This window comes from Punica granatum, chromosome 2, assembly GCF_007655135.1.
Source record: "Punica granatum isolate Tunisia-2019 chromosome 2, ASM765513v2, whole genome shotgun sequence".
Lineage (NCBI taxonomy): Eukaryota > Viridiplantae > Streptophyta > Magnoliopsida > Myrtales > Lythraceae > Punica > Punica granatum.
The window spans coordinates 35,880,191-35,892,376 of NC_045128.1; the positions used below are offsets into that span (position 1 = coordinate 35,880,191).

At 36.8% G+C, this 12,186-nt stretch overlaps 2 protein-coding genes across 9 annotated transcripts in view; both read right to left on the reverse strand.

Annotated features, from left to right (window-relative positions):
* Positions 1–105: 105 nt before the first annotated feature.
* LOC116198111 (guanosine nucleotide diphosphate dissociation inhibitor At5g09550) lies at positions 106–3,354 on the reverse strand. The gene is made up of 13 exons (XM_031528454.1): positions 3,172–3,354; positions 2,684–2,746; positions 2,506–2,589; positions 2,292–2,399; positions 2,030–2,202; positions 1,773–1,884; positions 1,610–1,690; positions 1,466–1,528; positions 1,221–1,322; positions 947–1,071; positions 650–860; positions 479–553; positions 106–345 (listed from the first exon to the last, which is right to left on the reverse strand). Exons 1-13 carry the CDS (start codon positions 3,256–3,258, stop codon positions 289–291), a joined length of 1,341 nt encoding a protein of 446 aa, XP_031384314.1. The 5' UTR covers positions 3,259–3,354; the 3' UTR covers positions 106–288.
* Positions 3,355–4,413: 1,059 nt separating this feature from the next.
* Positions 4,414–12,186, reverse strand: part of LOC116194545 (MADS-box protein SVP-like) — a 39,688-nt gene continuing 31,915 nt past the window's right edge. For 2 of the 8 annotated variants that reach the window (XM_031523388.1, XM_031523387.1), the window contains exons 2-9: positions 8,774–8,974; positions 7,233–7,305; positions 6,626–6,684; positions 6,359–6,458; positions 6,133–6,173; positions 5,789–5,829; positions 5,465–5,600; positions 4,414–4,620 (exon numbers count right to left, since the gene is read on the reverse strand). In XM_031523388.1, coding sequence (XP_031379248.1) covers positions 4,602–4,620; positions 5,465–5,600; positions 5,789–5,829; positions 6,133–6,173; positions 6,359–6,458; positions 6,626–6,684; positions 7,233–7,305; positions 8,774–8,955 — 651 coding nt within the window. In that variant the 5' untranslated portion in view covers positions 8,956–8,974 and the 3' untranslated portion in view covers positions 4,414–4,601. Of the gene's footprint in view, positions 4,621–5,464; positions 5,601–5,788; positions 5,830–6,131; positions 6,174–6,358; positions 6,459–6,625; positions 6,685–7,232; positions 7,306–8,773; positions 8,975–9,083; positions 9,224–9,647; positions 9,809–9,828; positions 9,952–10,000; positions 10,180–12,186 lie in introns of those variants that run through there. The other 6 variants (XM_031523385.1, XM_031523383.1, XM_031523391.1 and 3 more) reach the window with 6 other exon arrangements.

Genomic DNA, 12,186 nt, shown 5'->3' on the forward strand with positions numbered 1-12,186 from the left:
TACTAGGATAAGAGTAAGACCAATCACTTGTATTGCAAGAGTCACCTAGTGTTAATACATCTGAATTGTTCTTTCGAGGAAGAAATTGGAAGATCCATAAGTAAATGCAGTGGGAAAATTAACACTGTTCTGTAAAAGCAATAAATTGTAACAGTTGAACACGAACATATAGCAATGTCTATACTTTATTAAGGAACGAAGAAAAACTATAATTTTGCCAGATGGTCGAAGTAAAGCTTCGGGCTGGTCCACAGGCTAGCTAAGATGAACGAGTCGGGCTGAAGCATCTCATTGCTGATCAGTTGCAGCACTTGCAGCGCTCAGGTCCACAGAAAGATCAAGAGCCTGAACCATCAAGAAAGAACTCCAGTAAACATGTGAACAGAACTTCACAAAACTTGATTATCGAGATTCAGTTTTATATTTTAGTTCTAACTGCTCTGCTTTGCTTTATATATACCATCTTGAATTGTTTTACCTTTCCAGTTATTTTACTGTACATTGCGAGCACATCCTTCACAGTAGACTCGAAGTGTGTAGTTGCATCGTAGCTCTGCAAATTACCCAATCAATGCTAAATCTCCAGAAAGCTTTGATGTATAGCTTGTCAACTTCGATCAACATGGGAACATGAAAGCTTCCTACTCACCGTAGATATAAAGCAGTTGTCCAGTTCATAGTTGTTTGTGGGGACATAACGGTCAAAAGTGTCGTAGAATATCTCATCAACAGGTCCGAGCAGGTCTATGCCGGGCTTCAGTTCCTCCTCAGGCTTGTCAGTCTCTGCTTCTGCAGTAACGAAAGCAATGTACTTCCCTTTCGATGCCACATTATGAGCATAGGAGCAGCAGAAGAGGTACCTGTAACAATATTAACAATTTGGAACATAAATTTAGAGGCAGGTCACCTATCTGCTCTCGAACAATAATATGGAAAGAAGACGTACATATCTGATTTTCGACCGAGTTGCTTCTGTGGCAAAATGACCTGAGCTGAATGAGAATCGTTGGTATCTGGGATGGGGTGGCTCATAATACATACAGCACGAGCAACTTTCCCGACCTTCTTGACCTGTTTTGTTGAGAGCGCAATAAAAAGTAACCTCAGAATGGTAAATATTCTGTAGGCTTATGGGCGTTTCTAATAATGGATTAGGAGGATATGCAACCATAGTTATGTTCAGGCTAAGCTACTTGATACTAGAGTCCGAAAAGCTTTACTTTGTCGGGCAAATATGAGGGATCACAGACAACTTTCTTGCACTTAGCAGTTTCTCCTTCCGAGCTCACACCGATGGCTTTTCCGCTACCATCAAATTCCACCTTTCATTGAAATGATTCATTCAAATGAGAAAGATCAGAAATAAATTCTGTTCCAAGAAGCTAATAGTGGATAAAGTTCGGAAAACCAATTCCCCCATAAACTTTTTCCTTTTCTAAGATCTGTAAAGCATAAGATTACTGACCTTACACTGTGGCTTGTTAAGCATGTAAGTTCCACCATAAACTGCACTTAAACGTGCGAAGGCCTAAAAAACAAAATCAACCCAGTCAAGGGAAAGAAAATTTGCGCTTTGACTTGAAGTGGAGGCTCAGTGAGACGCACGAACCTGAGGTAACTCTCCCAGTCCATACAGCGGATATATGTAAGGAGAGCCTCCATTGAAACGTGCCAAAGACTCTGCATAGAGCTTCACATACCGAAAGAAACAATTAGAAAAGGAGCAATGATAAAGCTTCAAACAAATGGAAGAAAACAGGAAATAGTTTTACCTTCATCCTCTTCACGAAGTCAATTGCAGGCTCGTCCAAGTACTTATCGTCGATATAAAGGGCCAAAGCATGCCCGATAAAATCGATTGTATCATCTTCGAGCCCATATTTCCTATAGAAACACAGATATTGCTCAGATAAGCTACCATCTTTTCAGAATTCTGATTTCCAAACAGGACAAGAAGATCAAACAAGCCAAATTTAGCCATAAATTTATACGGTAATGCAGAATAAAGATAAAATGAGTAGAGACGTACGAGATGAGCTCCCTTGCAGTGACTTTGTGCAAGTCCAGACCCTCATGAGACTTCGGGTCGTCCTCCTCGAAGTCCTGCACATAAATGAAAAACTTCCTCGCACGTCGCTTCTCAAACAGCCCCATGAGTGGAGATTTGAGAGCTTCCACATCGGTTGCTGGGACTTTATAAATCTGCAACAAAGATAGTTCTTTGTCATTCTGTTACCACAACAGTTAAGGATCTCACACACTGAATATAATGGACTTGAAACTTCTATTACCTTTCCCTTGTTGTACACAAAACTGCCATCGACAACCTTGAAGTTTAGATACTTCGTGACATCAGTGTGGATAAGGACTCGAACTAAAGCTCCATTGGCCATCATGAACTGCCAAAACACGTCAGGCGAAACCCCCAAGTTTAGGAAAAGTGCAAAAAGGAAAAACATTCTGTCTTCTATTTTGTGAAGATCCAGAACGGATAGCCATGGCTACCTTCGGCACCATGTCTACGTTGAACTCCCTGCTGGGGCCCAAGTGCTCCGGGGGCTTGTCACTTCCCTTGAAATGCTTCCAGAGCTATAGGCAAAGAGGAAACATTCCATATCGGTCGAGTCAGAGGAAACTCGGGTGATTTTGAAAATTCGGGGTATGATAAGAGCTAGAGTGTTACCTGATTGAGATTGAGAGAGGTTGATTCTCCTCCATAGTAGTCATTCTTGTCCATATGTAACACCTGTGTTGATGGATCAAACATTTCAGCCACCTAACTAACTAGAGAAATCCTTTGGCTGATGTCCCTAGAAAACTCGATTTTCTCATATGCAGATCAATGTACATTTATCGGTTCAGGGCTGGGCGTGGCTGCCTTTAACTCGAGACGTAAATGGGCGTACAATGCAATTCATGTACTTGTATAAATTGACTCCATTTCCGTATACATATATAAAAATGCTGGAATATTTTTCTGCGCTTTGAGCTTTGCCTAGAAAGAGAATGGTCATATGATTTTGAGCTGAATAATGGTTCGGCAACGTCCATTAAATTGGAACTCCCTAGCTCATTCGACAATTGACACGGGCATGTTATGTAATACTCCTGATATAACGAAAATGGGAGTGGTAATTGAAAATGTGGATTGGAATGGAATTGGATACAGACCTTGAGACCATCCACGGAGAGAAGCCCGCTGAGGATGCATTCCTTGAGACCTGTCCCCAGCACTATCACGTCGTACTCTTCATCCATTTTGATCTATGGAGGATACTTTGTTCGATTACTGTCAGATGATGAACAGACAGACGGAGATTATTGAAAAAGACAGGAGGAAGGAGGAAGAGAAATTCGGGAGAATATAAGAAAGGGAAATTCGGGCATTAGGGGGAAGCTTGTGATCCGGAAGTGGTCATTGGAAGCTTGAGGTGATCCTGTCTTCTCTCTTCATCGCACACATGGAATGGTGGCCCCCCACATAGAAACATCGTATACCTCGTCCATAACAAAACATCCGGACACCCCCATGTAAGTACCTGCGATTTAGACCCTTGGGAACACAAGATAATGTTCTATGTAGATGACTATTGTATGACCAACCTTCTTGTTGTAGGTTCTTTCCGGTTATAGGGTCAATAAGGGTCATGCGAGGTTGTAGGATGGATTTGTCCAAATAGTTATTAAAATAATTTAAGTCTTGTATGCACAAGTGAGTAGCGACCTGGTGCAAGTCGAAACTAAGTATGATTTAGATTTACCGTAGATTGAAACTTATTCACGCCAGTTCTCTTGCGATTGCTTATCGGCTGGGATGTTTTTTGGTGTGCATATGCTACTATTGTGACCATCCCAGAGGAAAAGATTACCGAAAATCCACTTTCGCGGCACAGTCTAATTGAATAGCAATTTATTACATGATATATCACTCGATGTACTTTATGAGAAATTCTTGGGTTCAACGGCTAAGCCATTTGACCCAAAAATTGCCCTATAGATTATGGGTCATCACTCGGGCATTTGGTATATGCACACCATGGATATACATTTTATAGCCATGGCTGTCCTCAGGGATTGGTTGGCGGTTCTTTCAGGTCATGATTATATCCATCACATCTATATATGCAGCGTCTTTCTTTTCTTTTACCTTTTTTTTTTTCCGGATACGCATGTCATATGTCCGATCAACCATATATAGTATAACTTTTTCCCTATATATAAATAATTGTTGAAGTCAAAATCTTCCAGAATGGAATTATTGTACAAGCAGATCTCATCTCCTCTTCCATCAACGTGGAGACTCGCTGCGTCAATTAAAAGGATACATATGAGATCCATCTTGACATCATAATAACGACCGATAATGATAAATGATATCCGAGACCTGTTTGAACCGTGACAAATATGAAGATGTGCTTCAAACTGGGCAAAAATTTCGTTAAATCAAAAGTTAACAGTACAACTAGGAAATTATTGATAAGGGAACTTATGAATACACGTCGATAAGATAACGACCGGATAGTAATCCTTTTATTGACGCATTGTTGAAGGAATCTTTTAAATTACAAATGGAATAATGGAAATCCATCGTCATTGATCTGCTACTGTGGGAAAGGCAACCTGCAATCCAACATGAAATGCTTCAGGTTTAACGCTTTCGATCTTGTCGAGAAAAAGGAAAACAAGATTAAAAATAAAAAAATTTGTCATCATTACCTGACGATACTTTTTTAAAAAAAAAATTTAAGTCTGAAGAAAAATCCATCACGTGTATATATACGTACGAGAAGACCATGCAACAGTGAAAAGCTAAGCTTTGTCAGGTAAAATTTCAATGGACTACACATTTTGTAGGAAAGTTACAGTATGAAATTGTATTACTGTGACACCGCAATTCTCACTATCGGGTGTCACAATGCCCCGCGGGCCTCAGGTGCATTCAATGGGGGAGAATCCCGTGTCACAGTGACACAATGTCACTCTGGCCTTTTATAATAACCAAAATCCTTTCTCAACATATATATACATATAAATATGCATAAATATTGTAAAATAACTAACAGGCCATGTTGCATGTGATCCAACCCTAGAAACGCCACTCGAGATGTTAACCGGAAGTTCACAAGGAACCAATCATATTACAACGTCTTAGTTGTAATAAAATAATTGTAAAAGTCAGAGTTAAATTCAGCCCCAACCTATAAGAATTTGAATGTATCTCTAAATTAAAAGTACGAGTTGATAGACGGTGATGTGTAAGTCCATTAAATCTAAGAGTTATTATCTTTCTTGGCTAGAATGGGAATTTGCCTTTTCTTCATCTGTAATCAACCGCGCTAGATATTCATATCTAGTGAGAATACACGTGCACGAGTGAGTTTTAAGAGATTATGAAGATGTTCACAAGAGAGAAGCACGCATACATCAATCGTCCCAAGAAAACAATTAATTAGAGCAAACTAACCCCAACTTGAGAGATGTATCGAAGTTGCTACTGGAATAAGCTGACGAGTGATCATAATCTCCTGACAAATGGTTATTTCGAGGAACTCTCGTTGCTTCTTGCATTTTCACCATCTGCAAAATATATATAACCCTTTCTTCTTGGGGCATAATAGAAAAAAGCCACAAAACAGGAGGAGGAGACCAGAATAAAAACAGCAAATCGAAAAGAATATATGCAGTATCTGGCTTCTTGTCAAGATGGATGTGTGTGTATGTATATATGTATATATATATATATATATATTTGCGATTTAGACATTGATGAAATTTTCTTTGCTCTTACCATTTTCATGTGCTTGTTCTCTTCCAGAAGCTGTGCTCCCTGCATAATTTCAACGTCCGAAATCAACGGTAAAAATAAATAATAATTAGATTTTTTTTACTGATAGTACATGTCTTTTAGAGTATAAAACGAATTACATGACTTCAAATATGTGATATATATTCGTCTATTTATAGAAAAGAAAAAATTTTAAGTATGACAATTAAATTCTAAAAGAATTGCGTATATTACGATCTTAGTCAAGGCTACCGACATCTGATTGCCTAATGGAGAGCTTAATTAATTACATAGCCCATCCCCAATAGAGAAACAAATGTAGATCATTGTTAAATGCACAACAAACCTTTTTTTTTAGGGCACTGATCTCGTTCATGATCCTTCCGGCCTGTGTGCGACAAGAAACACCGTCATCGTCCCACATGTTAGAAAAAGATATTTAGTAACAAACTGCTACAGACATAAGTGCATTAATTAATCTTTACAAAAAAATAGTAGGTTAAGTAATGAGTCCCCGAACGAGAAAAAGGGAAGAAAATAAGGATGCTGATGATAAAATGTACATACGTATACCTTGGTTTCTGAAACACGGAGCAGACCGGCTTCGAGTGACTTCTCAAGTTGATTTAGTTGATCAAGATTCAATTCATGTAGATCTTCCCCCCTCAAGTGCCTGTCCTTCCCGATCCCATATAAATGAATTGTCACTAGTTCGCTTCACGGTGTAAAAGGCTAAACTACCAGCTTATACATACATACTTGATTCATGGACCGATTGTCTCCAGTAATGACGACAAATGCAACCTTCAAACAACAGATATTCGAAAATAGTATATATACCTTAGCTCGCGAGCCCTATCGGAGAGATCCTTCCTTAAGGCACATGGGATATCATCTACCTGCATTAAGACAACACCACTCCAGCAACTGAGACCTTGTATTCAGATATTAAACCTTATTTTTTGTACTGTGTACTAAAACAAGAATTATTAAGCTGATCGAGTGGAGACCGGCACATTATAGGTTCAGAATTTTTTCGTCCAGAGTAATCTCATGATGGTTCCAAAGCTTTGGTGACTAGCTTAGAAGAGTTATGACATTAACCTTTGCATCGTAGGAACCAGCTTTTGAGAAGTTCTTCACTGCTACATGAAGACTATTCCTTCAGTATGTAATACTAGAAGGGAATTCCTAAACGTCTGTTATGCATAAGAAGAGAAGACACAGATTGTAGTTTTATGGTATTTCGATTTTAGTCGGTAGGTCATTTCCAGTGACGCTCGAAAGAAATTCTGTAAAACACACTACATGCATAGTCCAACATGTTGGTTTAACCACACAACCTTTCATTAATACGAGACCTGTATTGGACTGAGAAAATCCACTTACACTAGACTATCAATCTAGTGAAGAGAAGAGTGAAGCAATCCTAATTAATTTAATTTACCTGTTGCTGAGCAGAGGGGTTGAGGCTTTTCTCTGAGTGCAGATTGATATGCCTCTCGATTACCTGTTCAGTACTAAGATAATAAAAATGGAAGAGTGCCTCAGTCCTCGAGTCAAGTCATTTATCGATATCAGAGCTAACAAGAAAAGAAACATTTGTATCATATTTTCAAATATTTTTTAGGTTACTTTCCACGGGCCGAAACCTCTCGAGAAATCGATCAATAAAAGAAATTTTGACATCATATAATGAATACAAATGAATGCTAGAAGTATAAAATATGAAATTTTAGAAAGATAGATATATTTATACGCATGTTATATATGAATATATTATCCACTACAACCATATAATGAAAACTTTGTGCGTGATAAGACTTTTCATAATAGTTAACAAGGGATGTATATACATGATATACTACATCTAAGGTATATATTTCTGAGATTTTCCCCGTTACATATAAATAATTTGAACATAATCTGAAAAATGCATGATATATGCACATATTGGAAGCGTGCAACCTGTTTACTTTTAGAGAACTAATTTTCACTTTTCTTCTCCTTTTCTAAATTTATTTCTCCACTGAAAAATATAAAAATATATTTATTAATGTTAAAGTTAGAAAATCGTAATTCATAGTAAATCAATCACTAATTTAGTATTGGGGCTCAAATATTGTGAAAATAAATGATGATTGATAAAGAAGAAAGGGAAGTCATATATTAAAAGTTAGAAATGAGGAGAATTGCCTAATGAAAAATTAGAGAACTAAAAAAAGAGTTTTCTAATATCCACAAATTTGAATAGTGGAAAAGAAAATTTTCTTAGAAAAATCATTTCAATTCTATGTAAGTAGATGTATTTTTTGTAGTCATCTACTTTTTAGAAGATTTTCTCGGAAAATTGAAAATTGTATGAAAATATTGTAATGACTGCGTGATTATCTATGAAAATCCAGATGAACAACTCATTATGTGCATGTCGATGACACATCTCATCATTTGTGATCATTGATTAAGAATAGCACAAGCTTCTAAATATTACATTACAAAGTACATTAGCAGGAACTAGAGAAGATATGCAAGAGAATTTTTTAGAAATTAAAATCAGCAGTTTTTAAGGGGATATCTGTTTACAAACACTGATATACCCAAACAATGTTGAGTGTGTGTGTGTGTATGTGTAAACATTGAAGATCTAACTTCACCAAAACCCAAAGATTCTTCAGTACATATGGGAGGCAGTCTTGATCATTGATTTGTTCATTCAGTACTTTGATACATAGCTTTAACAAAATATGTATATATATGTATTAACAATTCTTTTTTCCCCTCGACCGGTCCTCTATGTCTCAGACTCTTCGGAATAAGATCTGTGAATTCGTATATACAAAATACTATGAGTACCTTCCTCAAAAAAAAAAAGAAAGAAAGAAAGAAAGAAACCTTAGTAAAAGATTGCCTAATTACACTATATAATACAATTTTAAGTAGCTAGCTAGGGGAGAGAATTAGTGATATGGCAAAAATTAATTTAAATACCTAGAGCTGGAGAACTCGAAGAGCTTGCCGGTGGAAGAGAAGATGATGAGGGCTATCTCGGCATCGCAGAGGGTAGAGAGTTGATGAGCTTTCTTGATGAGCCCTCTTCTCCTCTTAGTGAAGGTCACTTGCCTCGCGCTCAGGTTGTCTATCTTCTTTATCTCTGTTCTCTTCCTTGTCATCCTTCCCTTCTTTCTCAACCTATAACATAACATCATAAAACAAAATATTAGAACACTCAGCTATATTTGCTCTTTGGCCGCGAAGTAATCAAAGGTAATAAAATAAATGGGGGGAAAGATACAATTACCATGGATTGGCACATATAAAATCCGAGATCCACACAAATAACCATATCCCATCAGAGAAAAATATAAAAAAAATTTCGAAATGGTACTTAGGTATTGGTAAAGAAAAACTCAGCTTTCAGATCGATTAAATCCCAATATAAGAAAAACTCATCTTTCGGACCCATGTAATTGTTGCATGATGGTGATGAATGGCTACTAGTTTAAGTAAGCTCCGTTAAAAAATGTAGATCTATCTACGTATGAAGGCAGATATGATCGCGAGTGAGTAAATCTCATAAACCTAGAAAATAATCACAGGACATTTTTTATTCATATAAAGACCAAATGTACTCCATACCAGATGCTCATGAGTAGAGGAGAAAATATTGCCAAGAATATTGGAAGACATTAGAGTCACAAAATCTGACCATTCACAAACATTTACACACACAGAAAGCTAAAATAATCAAAAGAAAGGAATTCTATAAATATGAAAGGAGAACAATGGAAGAAGCACACAGGATTCAGATTGCAGGAAAGAAACGACAAGATCCGATGTATCCAGAGAAAATTACGAAACAAACCTAAGAACCCTAGCTAGCTAACTTGACATATATGCTCGCAGACAAGAAGAAGAAGAAGATGAAGAACTTTATGAGGGGAACAGCAGGCAATGGAGTCAATGGATCATGGGCCAAGCTTAGCTGATCAAGAAGAGGAGGAGGAAGAAGAAGAAGAAGAAGAGGATAAAGTGAAGTGAGATACCAAAGAAGAGGAGTCAATCACAGCTTTCATGACTCAGAGCAAGTTGCAGGGGGGTGGGGAAGTGGAAGGGGGAGGACATATACATTGTGATTCAGCAAAAAAAAGGGACATATACATTGTGGCGACACTTCAGTTCATATCGAATTAATTATAAATTTATTTAAATTATTACCTTGTTGTAAATTTCTTTCTGCTTCTTAGCTTGTTTTGTTGCTTCTTGCTGCTGACATAGAGAGAGTATTGCACCGCCAGCCACAGGGAACAACCTTTGCTCTTGTTGAAAGAAAGGAAATAAATAGGGAGAGAGACAGGTAAAGAGGGAGAGAGACAGGTAAAGATAGAGAGAGACAGAGAGACTGAACCAATAGATAGATAGATAGAAAGCGAGGATTCCTTTTATGGCCCAACAGGGAACCCTCTCTCCTGTTATAGCACGTTGGGAGTAAACGATCAATTTCATCCCTATACCCTAAAACCTTAAACGATCAATTTCATTCATGACTTATATGAGTTGCATCAATCGAATCCTTGAGAAAAATTTTACATCAATTCGGTCTCAAGTCACATCAGTTTCATCCCTAATCACATCAATTTCATCCATGATCACATTGATTTAGTCATTGGTCACTTTAATTTAGTCCTTGAGCACATTAATTTTGTCCATGATCATATTAATTTGATTCTCGATCACATCAATTTAATCCCTCGCTTGATCACATTAATTCAATTCTTATTTTGTCACATCATTTTGGTCATTGTCAACATCAATTCTTTACATCAAAAAGGTCACTGTGGCATCTCCCTCCTTTTTCCTTCTCTTATCTCCGAGCCGACTTTAGAGCATTTGTTCTCATTGCTGGGACCTCTAATTCTCGTGTTCTTGACGGCTATAGAAATCTTACACGTAGTACTACTACTTAAGATCAAGTTTCGAGGCAAAAGGCAAATAAATAAGTTAGAAAAATGTGATTGAAAATTGATTTTCACTCACAATGCAGAAAATTCAGATGAGCGTGTACGAAAGTACAAATGCTTTTTCCTAATAAAATAAGGATATGCACTGCCCGTCACAATTTCAATATCAGGCTTTTCTATACAGAGGGGAGATATGCCGACATTTAATGGGGACACAAGATGTAATGGCGACACAGATGTCACCCTCATCGTACTCGTCTTGCCTTGTTCCCTGACCCCCTACCTTATCTCATTTTCTACTCCATTAACTATTCCCACGGGATACACATTCTCACCCTCATGAAAAACCAAAACCAAACAATAAATAAAATTGAAAGCTATGAATATAAGCCATAAATATTGCATTTGGTACCGAAATTAAGTTTGATTTGAGGAGATGAAGGCAAAAAATAATTGTAAAAAATATGCGAGAGAATTTGAACTATTATGGAAAAAAGTACATTTTGTAAACAAATATAGCAAAAATCTCTTAACAATGGCGATCATTATTGTATAGGTTACTAGAAAATCACAATAATTGTGGTTATTTTAACTATTATGGGTTCCTATTGATTTCGCCCGCAATTGCTCAATATATTATAGATCTATATCTACAATTGACTGATATCTATGTGGTTAGTCATAACCGTCTAATCTAAAATGTTATATGATTTATATATTTCTTAACAAGTACTCCCCTTATATATTGGCTTGATTAGTTCTAAGTGCCCATTAGCACAAAATTAATTAAATGCGTGCGCAACATTATCCAACTTGTGCTTTGATACCGGATAGAAACTTTAGAAAGAAGAGATTCATGGAAACACTCGCAACCACACGCATAATTAGTTCAAAGGGTGCTTTTATTTATATAGACTACAATTACATTCATCGAATAAAAGAATAACCTCTACTAATATACAAGATCTAAAAAATATTGGAGATATATTGTAGTTTTTTAAATTATATCAAATTATATATATTATAATATCCTTTTTTTCTCGGTTAATTGATGATTCACTCTTAAGCCTAGACATTGGTAAAGTGCTCTAGAAGAATTGCACTCTTTAGAAGCCAATGTAAAGTATAATATATTTATGTGGGTAAATACATGTATAGATATATACACACACACATTTCCTTTTTTGTTGCTGATAAAAAAGGACATCAGGGCCCTCTACTTCTGAGGATAAGAAACCCTATCAGATTCCAAAAGGACCCCTCTCTAAGACCAAGTGAAATATACCGTCGAGGCCTGGCAGCCTAGTAGTAAGACTTGGAACAATTATCTTGAACGTCCTGAGTTCGGGTCTCATCCCATACAATTAAAATTTTTCTAAGATAATGTTTAGAATATAAATCCCACGTTGAAAAGATAAATCAAAATTGATTAATTGATATGAG